The sequence below is a fragment of the Ovis aries genome, chromosome 3, assembly GCF_016772045.2.
Source record: "Ovis aries strain OAR_USU_Benz2616 breed Rambouillet chromosome 3, ARS-UI_Ramb_v3.0, whole genome shotgun sequence".
NCBI classification, from domain to species: Eukaryota; Metazoa; Chordata; class Mammalia; order Artiodactyla; family Bovidae; genus Ovis; species Ovis aries.
Window position 1 is genome coordinate 194,179,828 of NC_056056.1, and position 20,515 is coordinate 194,200,342.

The 20,515-nt window shown below is 39.4% G+C and overlaps 1 protein-coding gene across 1 annotated transcript in view; it reads left to right on the forward strand.

The window, feature by feature from the left end:
* Window positions 1–20,515, forward strand: part of GYS2 (glycogen synthase 2) — a 58,002-nt gene that overhangs the window by 651 nt on the left and 36,836 nt on the right. The window contains exons 2-4 of the mRNA XM_004006794.5: window positions 12,653–12,834; window positions 17,865–18,056; window positions 20,316–20,498. Coding sequence (XP_004006843.1) covers window positions 12,653–12,834; window positions 17,865–18,056; window positions 20,316–20,498 — 557 coding nt within the window. The remainder of the gene's footprint in view (window positions 1–12,652; window positions 12,835–17,864; window positions 18,057–20,315; window positions 20,499–20,515) is intronic.

The window sequence follows — 20,515 nt, forward strand, 5'->3', positions numbered from 1 at the left end:
GGAAGAATTGCACCTGATCTGGACTAATTAGAAATTTCAACCCCTGTTAAAAGGATCTGAAATACACATGTGCTCTGTTCCAACTATGTGAAATATTTAATAACATTTCTAATAATTCAAGATTAGCTTGGAATTAAAGTTTTAACTTAGAAGAAGTTCTGAAGGTATAATATTGACCTCCTATTAAGAAGAATGCATGTAGTTTTTTCTTCAATACTATATAAACATAGAAATTATAAGATAAAGGAAATCAAATTAACAAAATTGGAACAATTTCCTAGTAAAATATAACCTCTTTTATGCTGGATTAGAGAAGGCAAGGCAGAGAACTGTGACCTAAACTTTTTTAATGAAAAAGGTACCTGTAAAATTCTTAAAAAACAATTCCTTGTGGATTGATAATGTCTAGTTTAAAAGTCTCAAGACTATTACTACTAATATTGAGGGAATATTGGTAGAGAAAAAGCAACAGTTGTGCAGATTGAGTTTTTCAAGATCAAGGAAAACCAGCCCAAATGATTGTTGGATGAAGGCAGTGATAATGTGTGGAATTTAAAGGATCTGAAATGAAAAGATGTGATGTGATCTATTATATATTCAATTTGGGGGAAATTATATTTTTTGTTTTTGTTACTTATAACATGTTTATTGCAATAATTTAAAGGATCTGAAACATACACGAATGTGAAAATTACATCTTCCTTTTAGCTAATCAGAACCAGCAAAACCTCAAAATCAAAGAAAGTACATTTAGCATCTGTTCTGATTTTTACCTTATGCTATGTTCATTCTTACATGTATACATTCATAAAATTCATAAACTCATAAATAAAAATAAATTCTTCCTAGGTAGAAATGCACAGAATGAATGTAAGAGAACAAAGCACTGTCTTCCTCTCTATAGTTTACTGAGGAACAGGCCAAGGGGACAGAAACCTTAATATGGAAAAGCGAAGTGTTTTTCAATCAGCTTGTTCCTAATGTTCTTTTTCCAGTCACAAGATTTTTAAATATGCCCAAAGCTCCTGGGAGCACAGCCATCTTTACTACACATAAATCCCAGACTGTGACTTGAAATAGAGATTTTCTCTGCCTAGCAAGCAGGCATTCAAGGATATAGCTTATTGGTGGAAAAGAAACGGGGTGGGGGGCCTCTTTTGCACCAGGAATCTGTTCGGAAGAGTGCTGTGTGGGTTCTTCTTTTTTGTTTGTTTTTAAATAGTTATTTATTTGTTTATTTTTACTACTTTTAGCTGTGCCGGATCTTCACTGTTGCGCGGGATTTTCTCTAGTTGCACAGGGCGGAAGCTACTCTCTAGTTGTGGTGCCTGGGCTTCTCTTGTTCCAGAGCACAGGCTCCAAGGAGCATAGGCTTCAGTAGCTGCGCCATGTGGGCTCAGTAGCTTTGGCTCCTGGGTTCTAGGGCAGAGGCTCAATAGTTGCGGCACACGGGCCAAGTTGCTCCGTTGCACGTGGGATCTTCCTGGATAAGGGATTGAACCCATGTCTCCTGCAATCTCTGCCACTGAGCCAACAGGGAAGCCCTTGTGTGGGTACTTCTGAGCGGAATGCTTCCCCTTCCTTCCTCTTCTCTCCTTTTAGCAAAGGTTAACGGGGTATGGTTTCCTGGTGCTGGGCACACAATGGTGACACCAACTGTTCCCCATCCCCCGCCCTGAATCTTCTAGCCTGATGACATGCATGCTGCTCTCAGGACCTGTAACAGAGCCTGGTGCATAGAAAATGCTCAATGGATATTTTTTCTTTTGAATGAAGGAATGAATATATTTATTTTTCAATTTCTAAGCTGCCTTTGATACTATTTTTCTTTCATTTCCCATGCAAGATAAAGGGAATTTTCTTGTCGAGAGGAAACCCATTAAAGTGATTTACCCTAGTTGATATTTTCTCCAACATAGCTTCAATATTTATTATAGTCTGATTTTATGACATTTTTATATAAATGGACAATTATTGTGTGTATCTCTGACAAGACATTGACACTATAGTTTCTTCGAAAATTTTACTTTGAGTTTTTATTTCCCTGCTGTTCATAGCAGTATAGGAGACATCTTCAAGATCATGAATCCAACTTCTCTATTTCATAGATGAAAAGGATGCCTACAAGGATGCAGTAAATGGTCAAGCACATAGCAGGATTGGGACTAGCATTTTGGTCTCCTGATTCCACTTCTCTTTTCTGTTAGCATGCAAGAATAAAAAAATTAAATGTCATTGTCTAATGAAATATCCTGTAGGTATAAGAACACAAGAGTTGCCATCCAAAAAGTTCAGGGTTTTCTGAGACTTAGAAAAAAATCCCTTAAACTGCCTGAACATCAGTTTCTTCATGATGAAATGTACATAGTACGTATGCTCCAGCCATCTTACAAATGTTTCATGGCAAACAAGAAAACATACTTATATCCAAGAAAACAAAAGATTTTTTAGAGAAGGGGAAAATTCCTTACTGACAGAATTTTGCCTGTAAACAATGGAAATGTGTAAAATATAACAAGTGAGAGAGCCATAGTTAAATTATTGGGTGTTAATTCTCAGACTTCAAAATAACCTTTTATACTTTAATAATTAACCTTGAAATCCATTACTTTTATGCATTCATTCATTCTTATTCAATAAAGATTCATCAACTATCTATTGGATATCAGACACTGGGAAATGAAGGGCATAGAGTTCAACAACACAGAATCGATTCCCAATCTTTCAGAATTTACAGACATTAAACATGCAATTGGAGTCAACTGTAATGAGTGTCAGAATGAGAACAAGGTGCTCTAGAACTGTACAGGCAGACCTGATTTTATTGTGTTTTACATTATTGTGCTTAGCCAATATTGCATTTTTTTGACAAGTTGAATGTTTGTGGCAATCTTGCATCAAGCAAGTCCATTTTTCCAATGGCATTTAATCGCTTTTTGTCTCTGTGTCAGATTCTATTAATTCTCATGATATTTGAAACTTTTTCATTATTAATGTGTTTGTTACGGTGATCTGTGATCAACGATCTTTGACATTACTATCACAAAAAGGTTGTAACTCACTGAAGGCTCATGTGGTGGTAGCCTTTTTAACAATAATATATTTTTACATTAAGGCAGGTACATTATGTTTTTAGACAAAATACTATTGTATACTTGATAGACTGCATTATAGTATAAACACAACTTTTATATGCACTTGGGAAACCAAAAAATTCATGATTCACTTTATTGCAATTTCGTTTTATTGGGATGATCTGGATAAGAACCTGTAATATCTCTAAGGTCAGCTTGTGCTTTAGTTGGGGGAGGGGAGGTTTCTGTCTAATTGGAGGCTTGGGAAAAACCTTTAACAGAGAGACATTTGAGCTGGTTCCTGAAGGATAAATAGCTGTTGGGTAGAGACGAGGAGGTGGTGATAAAGACCAGACAGTGTTCAGTGTATGGGAACTGTACATATTGAGATGCAGAAATGAGAAAGTGAACTCTGTTCAGGGATCTCAGGGAAGCTCAGAAAGGGTAAGAGGAGCAGAGCCTGAGAGGAGATGGGAGACACCAACAAGGGCTGGACTGTGAAATGTAGGTGAGTTAATAGCCTTAAGGGTTTACATTTCCAACCAAGAAGTGTGGGAAGCCATTGAAGTTCCAGATAGTGGAAAGCGGTAAGGAGTGAGATGTGTCTTTTAATTTTTTTATTTTTTATTTTTTGCTGAATGAAAGACTCTTTAAATTCTAGTGTGCTTTATAATTTTCAAGTCTCACACACATGATTTCATGTAATCCTACAATAACTTTCCCCCCAGCCCTACATTGCTCCTCTTCCCCTCCCTCCCCCTACGAGTAACCACTAATTTGTTCTCTTTATCTGTGAGCCTGCTTCCTTTCTTTTTGTTCACTAGTTTGCTGTAGTTTTCAGATTCCACATATAAGTGGTATCATACAGTACAGAATTTGTCTTTCTTTGTCTGACTTAATTCACTTATCATGATGTCTTCCAAGTCCATCCATTTTGTTGCAAATGGCAAAATTTCTTTCTTTCTTTCCGGCTGAGTAATATTCCATCGCGTATATTAATGCTGTGCTGTGCTGTCACTCACTCATGTCTGACTCTTTGCAACCCCAAGGACTGTACCTGCTAGGCTCCTCTGTCTGTGAGGATTCTCCAGGCAAGAATACTGGAGTGGGTCGCCATTTCCTTCTCCAGGGGATCGTCCCAACCCAGGGAACAAACCCCGGTCTGTCTCATTGCAGGTGGGTTCTTTACCGTCTGAGGCAGGCAGGAAGCCTGTATATATTAATATACACCACAAAAAGCACTATAACTAGTTGGGGGACAAGTTAGCAAGAAAGTAACAATAAGAGAATGTCCTGTGATCTAGGAAGGAGGCTTTGCCCAAACACTGAAATAAGCTTTACTTTCAACTTCTCTGCTACAATTGTTTCTTTTGTACAAACTTGCCTAAATCATTGAAAACTGTGGACCAATGATCATGTGGAGAATTTCTGGAGTCATTAAAAAGAGCTTAATGAATGTTGTCAAAAGTAATGTATGCTAATTTAATAAATGTGAACCATTCTGAAATTTAGTCACTAAACAGATGCTTCCCTCTAAAAACTGACTGAAAAACAACTTGTTTTAGCCCTAAGTCAGTGTTGGCTGAAAAAAAAAATTGCGCAATCTAAAAGTTGAGAATTGTGTTTTATTAAGTGGACTTTCTGAGGACTATAGCTTGGGGTACAGCCTGTCAGATTGCTCCAAGAGACGGCTCCAAAGTGGTAAGAGAAGAGCCAAGATATATAGCAATTTTTGCTCATTATATATATGTGTTTTTTCAGAGTCAAGATCTGCGTGATTTCATTATATTTCCAAAGGGCTCTATGATCAGTGTGAGAACTACTGCTCTGAAGTTCCCTTAACCAAAGTAAAAAAGCCATTTTCCATAAGTGTTGTTTTCCAGATGGGCCTTCTCTAAAGCAGAGTAGAAATGATTGCACCCTCTCCAAGACCTAAAGATTCTTGTTCTTGTGTGACCCTGCTCACTTTCTCCTTCTGTCCCTCCCACCACCACTTGCAAAGACTCATCAATATGTTGCTCCATAGAGTTAAAGGCAGCCCTCCGTGTCCGTGGTTCCGTATCTGGATTGAACCAAATCTGGATCACAAATAGTTGAAAAGAAATTCCAGAAAGCTCCAAAAAGCAAAACACACACCAGCAGACTGACCATACCCCATTTGCATTGTGTTAGATGTTACAAGTAACCTCAGTTCAGTTCAGTTCAGTTCAGTCACTCAGTCATGTCTGGCTCTTTGTGACCCCATGAATTGCAGAACTCCAGGCCTCCCTGTCCATCACCAACTCCCAGAGTTCACTCAAACTCATGTCCATCAGGTCGGTGATGCCATTTAGCGAACCCATCCTCTGTCGTCCCCTTCTCCTCCTGCCCCTAATCACTCCCAGCATCAGGGTCTTTTCCAGTGAGTCAATTCTTTGCATGAGGTGGCCAAAGTATTGGAGTTTCAGCTTTAGCATCAGTCCTTTCAGTGAACACCCAGGACTGATCTCCTTTAGGATGGACTGGTTGCATCTCTTTGCAGTCCAAGGGACTCTCAAGAGTCTTCTCCAACACCATAATTCAAAAGCATCAATTCTTCGGCGCTCAGCTTTCTTCACAGTCCAACTTTCACCTCCATACATGACTACTGGGAAAACTATAGCCTTGACTAGATGGACGTTTGTTGGCAAAGTAATATCTCTGCTTTTCAATATACTATCAAGGTTGGTCATAACTTTTCTAACAAGGAGTAGGAGTCTTTTAATTTCATGGCTGTAATCACCATCTGCAGTGATTTTGGAGCCCAGAAAAATAAAGTCTGACACTGTTTCCACTGTTTCTCCATCTATTTCCCATGAAGTGATGGGACCAGATGCCATGATCTTTGTTTTCTAAATGTTGAGCTTTAAGCTAACTGTTTCACTCTCCTCTTTCACTTTCATCAAGAGGCTTTTAGTTCTCTTCACTTTCTGCCATAAGGGTGGTCTCATCTGCATATCTGAGGTTATTGATATTTCTCCCGGCAGTCTTGATTCCAGCTTGTGCTTCTTCCAGCCCACCGTTTCTCATGATGTACTCTGCATATAAGTTAAATAGCAGGGTGATAATGTACAGACTTGACGTACTCCTTTTCCTATTTGGAACCAGTCTGTTTTTCCATGTCCAATTTTAACTGTTGCTTCCTGACCTACATACAGATTTCTCAAGAGGAAGGACAGGTGGTCTGGTATTCCCATCTCTTTCAGAATTTTCCACAGTTTATTGTGATCCACACAGTCAAAGGCTTTGGCATAGTCAATAAAGCAGAAGGAGATGTTTTTTAAGAACTCTGTTGCTTTTTTGATGATCCAGCAGATGTTAGCAATTTGATCTCTGGGTCCTCTGCTTTTTCTAAATCCAGCTTGAACATCAGGAAGTTCACGGTTCACGTATTGCTGAAGCCTGGCTTGAGTATTACTTTACTAGCATGTGGGAAGAGTGCAATTGTGCAGTAGTTTGAGCACCCCTTGGCATTGCCTTTCTTTGGGATTGGAATGAATGCTGACCTTTTCCAGTCCTGTGGCCACTGCTGAGTTTTTCAAATTTGCTTGCATATTCAGCACAGCACTTTCACAGCATCATCTTTCAGGATTTGAAATAGCTCAACTGGAATTCCATCACCTCCACTAGCTTTGTTCGTAGTGATGCTTTCTAAGGCCCACTTGACTTCACATTCCAGGATGTCTGGCTCTAGGTGAGTGGTCACACCTAGATCACACATCGTGATTATCTGGGTTGTGAAGCTCTTTTATGTACAGTTCTTCTGTGTATTCTTGCCACCTCTTCTTAATATCTTCTGCTTCTGTTAGGTCCATACCATTTCTGTCCTTTATCAAGCCCATCTTTGCATGAAATGTTCCCTTGGTATCTTTACTTTTCTTGAAGAGCTCTCTAGTCTTTCCCATTCCATTCTTTTCCTCTATTTCTTTGCACTGATCGCTGAGGAAGGCTTTCTTATCTTGCCTTGCTATTCTTTGGAACTCTGCATTCAGATGCTTATATCTTTCATTTTCTCCTTTGCTTTTTGCTTCTCTTCTTTTCACAGCTATTTGTAAGGCTTCCCTAGACAGCCATTTTGCTTTTTTGCATTTCTTTTTCTTGGAGATGGTCTTGATCCTTGTTTCCTGTACAATGTCACGAACCTCCATCCATAGTTCATCAGGCACTCTGTCTGTCAGATCTAGGCCCTTAAATTTATTTCTCACTCCCACTGTATAATTATAAAGGATTTGATTTAGGTCATACCTGAATGGTCTAGTGGTTTTCTCCACTTTCTTCAATTTAAGTCTGAATTTGGCAATAAGGAGTTCATGATCTGAGCCACAGTCAGCTCCCGGTCTTGTTTTTGCTTTCTGTATAGAGCTTCTCCTTCTTTGGCTGCAAAGAATATAATCAATCTGATTTCAGTGTTGACCATCTGGTGATGTCCATGTGTAGAGTCTTCTCTTGTTTTGTTAGAAGAGAGTGTTATGACCAGTGCATTCTCTTGGCAAAACTCTATTAGCCTTTACAAGTAACCTAGAGATGATTTAAAGTATGTGGGAGGATGTGCATAAGTTATATGCAAATATTATGCCATTTTATATATAGGACTTGAGCATGTAGGATTTTGGTATCCAGAGTGGTAGCCAGGGAGTTGTGTCCCAAATCCAACCTGCTATGGATACCAAGGGACAAGTCTACTTACAATCCTGCTGTCTAAGGCTTGTAAGTCTGGAGTCAGACTGCCTGGATTGGAATCCCAGCTCTATCATTACATGTCTAATATTGGATCCATCTCACAGCCTCTATGTCTCAGTTTCCCCACCCCCCCCCAAAAAAAAGATAATAATAGTATCTTCCTTAACAATGTGGTGAAAACTAAAAGAAAATACCAACTGTAAATCACTTAGAACAGTGCCTAGCCCTTACTGTTAGCTTATTTTTATTTCTTACAGAATTTATTCATAAAATGGAGACCTTGAATCATTCATTTTCACACCAGAGGATGATGTCTAACTCTGTAATGACTGTCCCTGCTTCTGCAACTGTGTCTTTGGATAGGAGTCAGATGAGTAGCTATGCACACTGAAATCATAGACTTTTAAATTCTCTGACTTTTAATCACTTAGAAATAGTGAAGAGTCTCTTTATATACATACTTATACATTATTATATGTATCTCCTTTTTATGACTTTCCTGGTGGTTCATTGATAAAGAATCTACCTGTCAATGCAGGAAATGAGGGTTCGATCCCTGGGTCAGGACGGTCCCCTGGAGAAAGAAACCCATTCCAGTATTCTTGCCTGGGAAATCCCATGGAAAGAGGCATTTAGTGGGCTACATACAATCCATGGGGTCAGGAAAGAGTTGGCCATGCCTTAGCAACTCAACAAAAAATCCTTATTATGACTGGCTCCCACCTTCCATACTGCCTTGGAGTTCTGCTTTTAACAATGTTGGCAGTACTTCTAGATGATGACTTGAGGTTTTAGCTACTTCATGGACACATATGTTTATGAGAGCTCATCTTTTCTTTATTTACTTTGCCCTCACACGAGAAATAGCTCCCATGTTGTTTCAGCAAAGTAGAGATCAATAAAATGCAAAGTACATGTTTGAAGAGTCAGTCCAAATTCAATGACCTACACTGTGGGAAAACAATAATTCATTAAAAAATAGATTTTAGTGAACCCTTGGTCTATACTCCAAATTTAAAAATAGGAATGACCCTGTTTCTAGGCTATCATACTCATCTTTAATTAGTACGCTGGGTGGGGAGTTGGGTTAAAGATGGTAAATAGAGTGAGAACTAAGGAGAGTAGTTGGCATATAAATCTGGGAAGGGCAGAGAGGGCCTGAAATGAAGCTTCACAATTAGCAGTAAGAGCACCTCCTCACAGAAAGAGTGTAAGGGGAGAAGTCTGGGGGGTGGGGGGAAATTTATTTACAATCAGGTCTCAACCAATATGGGATGAAAAACATTTTCTTAGTTTTATGCTTCTGTTCCTAAGAGACTGAAATAATATAGTCATAGTATTTATAAGCACTCTTAAGGCCATTTGGGGACTATTTTATTTCAAAACTGAAAGCCTCAAATGGGAAAAAGAAGTAGCAAATTAATTAATTGTGTTTATCTTTGCATTTCACTTCTCAAATCCTACCTTTTTTTGAAATAAAGAATTCCTCTTCTCCCGTATATCCTTTAGCAAATAAAAATTTTTTGTTTGCATTAATGCAATTGTATTTGAATTTGCAACACTACATAGTTGCAAATAAAAGAGAGTGCTCAAAGGACTTCCCTGGTGGTGCAGTGGTTAAGAATCCACCTGCCGATTCAGCAGACACAGGTTCAATCCCTGTTCCGGGAAGATTCCACATGCTGTGGGCCAACTAAGCCAGTGGACCACAACTCTGGAGCCCTTGCCCTAGAGCCGGTGTTCTGCAACAAGAGAAACCCCCACAATGAGAAGCTCCAACACCACAATGAAGAGTGGTCCCTGCTCCCCACAACTAGAAAAAGCCTGCGGGCAGCAGCGAAAATCAAGCACAGCCAAAAACAAATCAACTAATTAATTTTTTTAAAAGTTTGCCATTAAAAAAAAGATTGTCCCAGAATAGAAATGTAAGACATTTAAGAAGTGTATGCCATCAGAACTTTTACTCCCCTGGATTAGATACAAATGAAGGAAGTAGTAAGTCTACAAAGAGGAGCAATTATTTGAAGATTTTGAATTATTTTGATAGTGGGCTTGAATAAAGCTTATATAAATATATATATTTAAATATGTTGCTAAGATGTGACTCAGACTTTAGAGAAAAGTTCTATTGCAAACTGTTTGTCTAATTTTTTTTTTTTTCCTCAACAAATGGTTTTGATGGTTCCCAAACTTTTCTGGAATTTGGCGAAGTGAGTAGGTGTCCTTGAGGTTGCCATCAATCAGATTCATCATTGAATGGTTAAGTGAACCCTGTCTGTTCTGATCCAGTCTGGAAGGCTCTGCTTGTAGATTTGCAGATCATCCTCTTGTGTCCCATGCTGCATTCATCAGCCAGTGGAAGCTGGGATTGATAATATCTTTATTATCAGACTCTGCTCAAGTGGCCACTTCAATTTCTTTTAGGTATGGTCAAAAAGTTTTTTCTTAAAGATCAAGTTTCAAAGGACAATAAACATGTAGGCTTATATGAAAACTACATACAATATTTACATTTTGGAAGTTACACTAGCTCTTTTCTAAATTAGTGAACCTTGTTTTCTTATGTAGTAGTATTTATATTTGCCTTTTGTATCTCACTTCGCAAAAAGCAACTTATCAACAAGTATGTTTTAAGTGGTTCAAGAAAGTTGCAGATGGCAATTCTAACTTTTGGCTGTCAATTATGACTATCATTGTAAGTCATATACTACAAGTAAAATATTACTTACAGTCTGAATGATTGAAATAAGAAATTTAAGAGATGTAGTAGCTACCAAACTCCATACGCTGAAGAACTGAAATACATTATGAAAAACCATGATGAAAAGTAAGACTTTTTCTTCTTCATGTATAAGTGACAAAATTGTTCTTCGAAGTAGAGTTGATGATTAATGCCAGAATCTGTATTAGCTAGGGGGATTTTACATAGAATTACTTGAGTCATTCCTTTGCCTATGGTTCATGGGCAAAGTACCACTTAAGAAACTGATTTAGACTGTTTTCAGATTCTCATACTAGGCGATTGCTCTGAGCTGGCATAAGAATTATCCTGTGCAGTTTACTAAGGGTCTTCTTCCCCTTGACCTTCCCCATCCCTCCTACCTGTTCACTGAACTCTTCCTTTTGAATGCCTATGACTCTGCTGGTACCCTCTGCTCCAAAAGTAGCGCCTTGGCCCCAACTGTTCCCTCCACCTAAAAAATTCTTCCTCATGAATCAGCTTGCTTGATTTCCTTACTCTTTTAAGTACTTACTTTAAATATCACCTTTTCAATGAGGCATAATTTTTAATACTGCTGCTCCGACCTGTCCTTTCTCCCCAGGTGAAGTATTGGGTCTGCCAAAAAGAGGTTTTGTGTTGAGGTTTTTCTGTTACATCTCAGGGACAAATCTGAAAAAACTTTTTGGCCAACTCAGTACTATTGTATCCCCCTTGAACAGGTGAGCTAATGGAGCCTCAGAGAGGTTAAATGAGTTAACTAGTTCAATTTAAGCTAGTTACAATTACCTTTATAATTCTTTAATAAATATCCTTGTGCATGCATATTAAGTCATTTTAGTCATGTCTGACCCTGTGAGACTCTATGGACTGTAGCCCGCCAGGCTCCTCTGTCCATGGAATTATCCAGGCAAGAATACCGGAGTGGGTTGCCATTTCCTCATCCAGGAGATCTTCCTGACCCAGGGTTCGAACCTGGGTCTCCTGTATTGACAGGTGGATTCTATACCATCTGAGCCACCTGGGAAACCCAAATATCCTTAAACGCATATCTTATTTTCCCATCAGGATAATTTTCCAGATGTAGACATGCTGGCTATAACAGTAGGCATATTTTCCAAAAGTATACTATTTTTTGGCTTTATGTTTTAATAGTAGTGGCAGCAATGGCAGAGAGCTAAAATGAAGTACTATATGAAAACTTGGATGTTGGACCAAGCATCCCCCTTTAAGATCTGTCCTGTTTTCCCCCTTGTCAAAAGGTACTTGCTTAGTTCCTAGAAGGGAAGTGGTTCTTTATTCTGGGAGAAAGTAAAAAAAGTGGAAGTGTTAGTCACTCAGTCATGTCCAACTCTTTGCAACTATGAACTGTAGCCCGCCAGGCTCCTTGGTCCATGGAATTCTCCAGGCAAGAATACTGGAGTGGGTTGCCATTCCCTTCTGCAGGGGATCTTCCCAACCTAGGGATTGAACCGAAGTCTCCTGCATTGCAAGCAGACCCTTTACCAACTGACCCATCAAATTTGCTCATAATTTGAGCAGTAGCTGATACTTGGTCTTATCTTATGCCCTTGGGCCACTGAAGGAAGAGAGGTGAAAGGTGATTACTGCTGCTGAGGGCACATGCCTTGAAAATAGTTGTTTGTCCCACCTTTGACACGTCCATGTAGATAGAGCTTTAAGCCGGGTACTGCTTTATCCCAATTGTCTCTTCAGGTTTCCTTGAGATATTTGTGATTTGTTGCTACCAATCTGCTGCTCTCTGGCAAAGTACCCAGCATGGAATTGAAACAAATACTAACTCTCTGATAGTATTCTTTAAAACCTTTCTTTTACAAAGCTAAATAAATCCTTGTGCTTGATTCTAGGTGCTAACTTAAAAATGAGGACTAACACAATAGACCAACTATACTTCAAAAAAAAGTTGGCTTGGACTTTCCTGGTGGTTCAGTGGTTAAGACTCCACCCTTCCAATGCAGGGATGCAGAGGGCATGGGTTCAATCCTTGGTCAAGGAAATAAGATCCCACATGCTGCATGGCCCAGCAAAAAATATATGTTTACTTAAGCAACATAGAAAAATTGAGGACTTGTTTCCATCCCTTCATCACTTAACATGAGCTATTAACCTGAATGGTAATGGGACCTTTTTTTTTCAACAGTCGGTGGCATCTATACTGTGATTCAGACAAAGGCCAAAACAACAGCAGATGAATGGGGAGACAACTATTTTCTGATTGGTCCATATTTTGAGCATAATATGAAGACTCAGGTGGAACAGTGTGAACCTGTGAATGATGCTGTTAGAAGAGCCATGGACGCGATGAACAAACACGGCTGCCAGGTAAGAGATACCGTCTGATGCTTCCTTCAGCAAGTCTTAGTAAACTGTTGTGGAAACACACCACCCTTTACACGAACTCATGAGAAAAGACCACTCATCTTCTTAGGCCAAAGAAGTTGGTGTATGAGAAAGACGATGAACTTGATTTTAAATAGGTTACATCTGAGACACCTCATGAAGACCTAGTAGTATAGTAGGTTTGGAACTCAGCAGAGGGCATAGAACAGAGATGCTTGGGGAAAAGTCAGTTGTGTCTAAATTGTAGTTGACATTATGGGTGTTTATAACATTATTCAGTGGAAGATTATAGACTAAGAGGCAACATTTTGAGCCAAAACTTGGGCGATGTCAGTGCATTAGAACATCGACATGAAAAGAAGTCACAGACTGCAAAAGCAGAAGCTCAGCTAATGGTTAGAACCAGAAGGGCTTTGTAGTTGTGACAGTGTTAAGGTTCTTGAGATGGGAAGATTATCCCAGATTAGCTGGGTGGATCCAATGTAATCATAAGTGTCCTGATATTAGTAAGAGGGGGGCAGTAGAATTAGAATCAGAGAGGAGATATGGCAACGTGGGCAGAAATTGAAGTGATGAAAGCTTCGATGTGGAGGAAAGGGGCCACAAGCCAAGGAATGCACGTGGCCTCTGGAAACTGGGCAAGGCTAGAAGACAGATTCTCCCCGAGAGACTGCTGATGAAATGCACCTCTGCCAACATGTCAGTTTTAACTCATAAGACCCATTTCAGAGGGCTAACCCCTAAATCTGTAAGTTAATAAATTGTGACATTTTAAGCTACTAAATTTGCAGTAATTTTTGCCACCTCAATAGGATTAGAGATGTCAAGACAAGGAAGGAGAGAGTTTCAAGTACGAAGGAGGGATTGGATCAACTAAGGATTGAACCCAGGTCAGTTGGGTTGAGTAATACTGAGGTCATTTGTGGTCGTCTTGCTAATGACAACTTCAGAGGAGAAAGTGGGGTTAAAGCAGATTGCAGTGGCTTGAGGAATGAATGAGCAGTGAGGTAAAGGATACAGAAATGTGGCTGGGAGGTTTTTCTACGAAGAGGAAGGATAAAAGTCATTTCAAGTGATATGGTTCTGAGAATTCATGTTTTCTTAAATATGAGTGAGCATATTTATATTCCATAAAGAAGCATCCAGAGGACGGAGAGAAACTGAAAGTTTAGAAGGAATAGATGATGAGAGTAAGGTCACTGAGAACAGGAGAAGAAATGAGATCCAAAGCCCTGCTGAAAGGATTGTTCTTCATTCCTTTTGCTCAAACTGGAAACAAAGGATTAATGCAAACAGAAATGCGTTACTGAGGAATTCAAGATCATCTCACTCCGTGTTTTCAGTGATCTTAAGTGCTCAAGATAAAGTTCTGAGAGTTAGAAGGCAAGTATTAATATAAGAGTGTGAAGAAAGAGATTCTGGAAAAGTGTTTAAGGAATAGGGAAAAGAATTTCCGGACATCTCTAAGGTATGTGTATGTGTTGGTCGATTAGTCATGTCTGACTCTTTGTGACCTCATGGACTGTAGCCCACCAGGCTCCTCTGTCCATGGAATTCTCCAGGCAAGAATACTGGAGTGGGTTGCCATTTCCAGAGGATCTTCCTGACCCTGGGATGGAACCCAGGTCTCCTGAATTGTAGGCAGATTCTTTACCAACTGAGCCACCAGAGAAGCCCCTCCTTAAGGTATAGTCGTGACTTTTTAATGGCACAAATATACACAACTGTGACTTTCTCCAGGAGTCTCCTACACATGAATGAGTTCTATTTTTGAGAGAACATTCTCAAGTTCAATTGTTTGTTCACCAAAGTTAGCCTAGGTACCCAACTAACACAATTGGCTTTAGAGCACTGTCCTGCAACAGATTTACGATACTTTTCACACAAACAATACATGAAAAAATGAACACAAAAAGTAATACATTGTTAACCTTACTGTACAGTGCCTTCAACAGTACAGTAGTACCGTCCCATAGCTAGCATTCAAGGGCTGGCATCAGGTGAACCGACAAGAAGATTTACTGACTGGAGGAGGGAGGTGGGAGATGGTAGAGCTGAAGGATCCTCAGCAATAGGAGATGGAAGGAGAGCTGTAATTTCATGCATGCCTGATGTTGATGGCACAGGGTCTGGGGCCTGAAATGAAGTGCTATACTACTGTGTTCTGTATAGTACTGTACAGTAAAGTACACAAAAGCATAACCACTTGTAGAAGATGCACATGTGGCAATGTATGCCACACATGTGAATAATTTATGTGATTGGACATGTGAATGCACATTTGCATCTCTGAAAGTTCGCAGCTTGAAGGTTTATATGTAGAGGGGCTTTACTGCAGTCAGTAGCCCGAGTGAAAGTGTTAGAAGTTAAATAGTTAATTTCAGCAGTTGTGCAACGGGGCAAGGTGGCATAAGTCTTGGAGGTAACTGTGCAATTGACTGAATTAATGGTTGAGTTGCTGGATGGTTGGGTCTGAAATGGACAGGAAAGGAAGCGATGAAAGGAAAAAAATGGTGGTGATGTAGAACAAGAAGGAGGGTCCTAGAAACTGGAGATGCTGAAGAGGAAAATGAAAGAATACATACACTGGGAAAAACACAGTGAGAGAAGCATGGAAGTTGTGGTTGAAAGATAAACATTTTAGAGGAGTAACAGTTCAGCTATTGACAAGGATAAGATTGTAGCCTTGAGCTTGGGTGGCTGACATGCAGTGGACGTGAAGTTCTTTAAAGTCAGTAAGGTCAAATAGCTATGAGGTAAGTGTGTAGGATACAATCCTGATTTAAAAATTTCCCAGAATAAGATAGAAAAGTACCCAAGAGATTCATAGAATAGGGAAAGGTAACATGTTTGGATAATGTAAATTTCGGAGATGTCTTTATATGCAAAGAAAGAATAAGGTTTTAAAAGTTTCAGTATGATGCAAAAAAATCTTAACTTTCCTTTGCATTCACCTGAGGAATATATGAGTGGAAAAATGAGTTTTCATTGAGATGTCGATGGAAGTGGTGATGTCTAGGAGGTTTAGGGTATAGAACACTTAATTTAAAAGGGAAGCTGAAGTCCCAGAGGATACTTTGGAAGCATATCACAGTGAGAATGGTGTGGAGAATTAGAATAACAAAGGTTGCAGGTTATACTGTTGGGATAAAATGAGTGAGATGTTAGAAGGGGTTCACATTTGAAAGTGTGAAAGTGAAAGCCTCAGTCATGTCTGACTCTTGGCGACCCCATGGACTATAGAGTCCATGGAGTTCTCCAGACCAGAATACTGCAATGGGTAGCCTTTTCCTTCTCCAGGGGATCTTCCCAACCCAGGGATCAAACCCAGGTCTCCCACATTGTAGGAGGCTTTTTTACCAGCTGAGCCACAAGGGAAGTCCAAGAATACTGGAGTGGGTAGCCTATCCCTTCTGCAGAGGACCTTCCCAACCCAGGAATCAAACTGGGGTCTAGTGCAATGCAGGCAGATTCTTTGCCAACTGAGCCATGAGGGAAGCCCCTCACATTAGAAGCTCTTGTGAAAGAAGAGGGAGATGAAAGTCATGATGAAACTGACTGCACTCAAGATTCCAAGTGGATCTCTGATGTAAAGATGTTTCCTGTCATGAGCAAGAATGCATTGGAAGTCAAGACAAGCTAGCTTACATTTTCTGTAGTTTCTACACTTCTCTGTGCTCTTAGCTCACTATATCATATGCCACATATCAGCCAGCCAGTACCTATTTGTTAAATGAATGTATAAATCAATGAATGTCCCAGAAGAATCTATTGAAAAGTTCTTTGGAGCTCAGGAAAACTAAATCTGAAGAGGATATTATGCCATGATAAATACTGAATTGCAATGGATGCAGCTGACAAGTAATGAGGATCTTTCAGTGTTGACCAAGGCATGGGTGCGAGAAAGAAATCACCATGAATTCCTGAGTCCCAAGTAAGGGAATGGTGATCAAATGGGCTTTCACACTCTGGAAAATTCAGCCTTGGGAAGAGTCATAAGGTCAATGATGGCAACGTAAATTCAGTTTACTAGAGAGGACTAGATGCCCAATGAGAGAGGCTCTTAGCTTCTGCCAACTTCAAAAAAGTTTTGAGTTAATATATGGAATTGCGTTGCACATAATAGGAGAAGAAACGTAAAATAAAAAACATGAGTAAATTACTATAGTAAAGTAGATACCAAAAGGAAAGCTAAAATTTAAACATACAAATGACTAGTTTTTAATTGGAAAAATTTGAAACAGCTACTACATTAAAACATCCACAAGGTAAATATTTTGGAATAAATAATCAATTTGAAGAATATAATAGAATAGTTACCTTACAGAGAAAATGTGTCTTGCCTGTGTGCGTGAAGTCACTTCAGACGTATCCGACTGTGCAACCATATGGACCATAGCCCTCTAGGCTCCTCTGTCCATGGGATTCTCCAGTTAAGAATACTCAAGTGGGTTGCCATGCCTTCCTCCAGGGGATCTTCCTGATCCAGGAGGCGAACCCACGTTTATGTCTCCTGCATTGGCAGGTAGGTTCTGTACCACTAGCACTGCCTGGGAAGCCCCCAAAATATGTCTTGGTCAATATATTTAGTTAAGACTTCTTGCAGCAACCATACTGGAAAACACTTATCGTCACTTTTTTTGATAGGAGGAATAAGAGAAATCACATACTTTTGTCTAGAGAAACAACCTAAAACCATGAGCTCAAGGTCATGGGAAGGTAATGATAGACAGAAGAACAAAGATCACATGGTCTACATACTTCATTTTTGAATGACTAAATTTAATGAAAAGCAAGAACTTGGAGATTCTAGATGATTGGGTGCTGGCCCATTTCCTCTTCAGGCTCAAATATGAGATGCTCCGTGTTACCGCTATTGTTTTCTATATGGCTTGTGTAATCTCCAGAGTTCTAAATACAGTTTCTATCAAGTACAGCTTCTAAGTACAAATACATTTCCCCCCCTGCATTGCCTAGCGTTACTCCATGGCTGTGTGTCCTTTCTATGGCAGGTGCGCTTTGGAAGATGGCTGATAGAAGGGAGTCCTTACGTGGTTCTCTTTGACATTGGCTATTCGGCTTGGAACCTGGACAAGTGGAAAGGAGACCTCTGGGAAGCATGCAACGTTGGCATTCCTTATCACGACCAGGAAGCCAACGATATGCTGATCTTTGGGTCATTAACTGCCTGGTTCTTGAAAGAGGTACTGTTTACTGTAGAGCCCCACGATAGATGAGAAGCACATTGCTGTTAGCCAGTAATGATCCTCTGGTTTTCAAGGTAGTTTTGAGATGGTACCATTATTAATTGTTTTATTGACATATCAAAGGAATCTGAGAAAATGCCTTCTTGTAACTCAATGGGGATTCTCCAGGCAAGAATACTGGAGTGGGTTGCCATGCCCTGCTCTAGGGGATCTTCTCAACCCAGGGATCGAACCCAGGTCTCACACACTGCAGGCAGATTCTTTACAGTCTGAGCCACCAGGGAAGCCCTGTGACTGAATACCAGTCTTTGAAACATGGTGATAATCATGCTTATTAATATTTACCGTATGTCAGGTTTAACTAGAACAATGTGGGTAAAACACCCAATTATATTTCCTGCTACATAGGTAATATCCAGTATATATGCAAGAAAAAATACTCTACATCATGGACTAAGTACATGTGTTCCAGCATCAGGGGAGTAGAAAATGGCTTGAAATATTTGGTTTTGTTCATGCATGAGTGCTTGTGTGACTGCAGTGGCTCTTAGATCTTTCAATCATTTACTAAAGGGTGAAGTGATCTCAGCAGTTGCTAAGAAGTCCACAGCAGTGAAATATTGTGTAGAAGTAAAACAACAATAAGAGCCTTGGAAATCAGTCTTTGTTAAATGAGCCAAGTCTGTACTCAATTCCTGAAAGGATGGCAGTAGGATTTCTTCACATTCCTTGCATTACCTCAAGATGATTATGCTTTGCTTAAAAATCAAAAAATTAAGAGTATCTCTGGCAAAGTGGGACTGTGTTCTAAGAATAAATCACGGAGCTGTATATTGGCTGTGTGTCCCCTTTACCAGTATAACTTCTTTCTGACGAAGCCAACAGCCATAAAGGGCGTGTAGGTTATTACAAGATATAAAATACAGTTTGTGAATCTTTACTGCTTATCTAGTTTATATATAGTACTGTGTATCTCTTAATCCCATACTCCTAATTTATCCCTACCCACCACTGTTTACCTTTTGGTAACTCTAAGTTTGTTTCTATGTGAGTGTGTTTCCATTTTGTAAACAAATTCATTTGTGAATTATATTTAAATTTCCCTTAGAAATGATACCTCTGTCTGATTTACTTCACTTAGTATGATCATCTCTACTGCATCTATGTTGTTGCAAATGACAGTATTTCATTCTTTTTATGACCGAGTAATATTCCATTGTATAAATACGCCATGTCTTTATCCATTCATTGGCTGATGGACATTTAGGTTGCGTCCAGGTCTTGGGTATTGTAAATAGTGTTGCTATGAACACTGGGGTGTGTGTATCCTTCCAAATTAGAGTTTTCATCTTTACCAGACATATGCCCAGGAGTGGGATTGCTGGAGTGTATGATAGCTCTATTTGTAGTAAAACAAAGTAACTTTAAGGCTAAGAAATTGGTGCCTTGCCTAGTGTTAGAGTTAGACCTGGAATTAGATCTGGGTCCTCAGTGTGTTACTAAATTTCTATTTGACTCTAAGCAAATCTCTTTTTCTCCCAGTCCCATATTCTTAAAATAATAACATACAAATGCTGCTACTGCTAAGTCGCTTCAGTCGTGGCCAACTCTGTGCGATCCCGTAGACGGCAGCCCACCAGGCTCCCCCGTCCCTGGGATTCTCCAGGCAAGAATACTGGAGTGGGTTGCCATTTCCTTCTCCAATGCATGAAAGTGAATACAAATACAAATAAGATATATTAAAAATAATATTAATAATATAAAATAATGATGTATATAATAATAATATATCAGCTAAAATGTTTTTGGCTCTAAGTAGCAGAAAATCCAAGTAAGACTGACTTAAAACATGAAGTCATTACTTTTAATTTAAAAAAGAAGATTGTAAGTGGCTTGTCCCAAGTGATTCAGCTGTTCAGTGAAACTTCTAAAATTTTATTGCTATTAATCATTCATTCATTCAATGATTATTCATTGATCACCTACTGTACATTTATTCTAGGAGTTCCCTCTGTGAATGCAAAACTAAATCTGATCCATATTGAAAAAGAGGATTAAGCCATAAACATATGGCTTTAATGAACAGGAAGCTAAATTATAGAAAACCCTTATAGTTGCTAAATCTGCATGGTTTATATTCAGATTCCTTTTAATTGTACTAAAATTTACTAGCATAACAACTTTCCTTTTTCTGTGGACTATGAGTAAGATCAAACTTCATCCTGAACTTTTCTACAAGCTTCTTGTCTGACCTAGGTGACGGACCATGCTGATGGGAGACACGTCATTGTCCAGTTCCATGAATGGCAAGCTGGGATTGGACTGATCCTTTCTCGAGCTCGGAAACTGCCCATTGCTACAGTCTTTACCACCCACGCCACCCTGCTTGGGCGGTATCTCTGTGCAGCTAACATCGATTTCTACAACCACCTTGATAAGGTAATTAGCTCTACCAC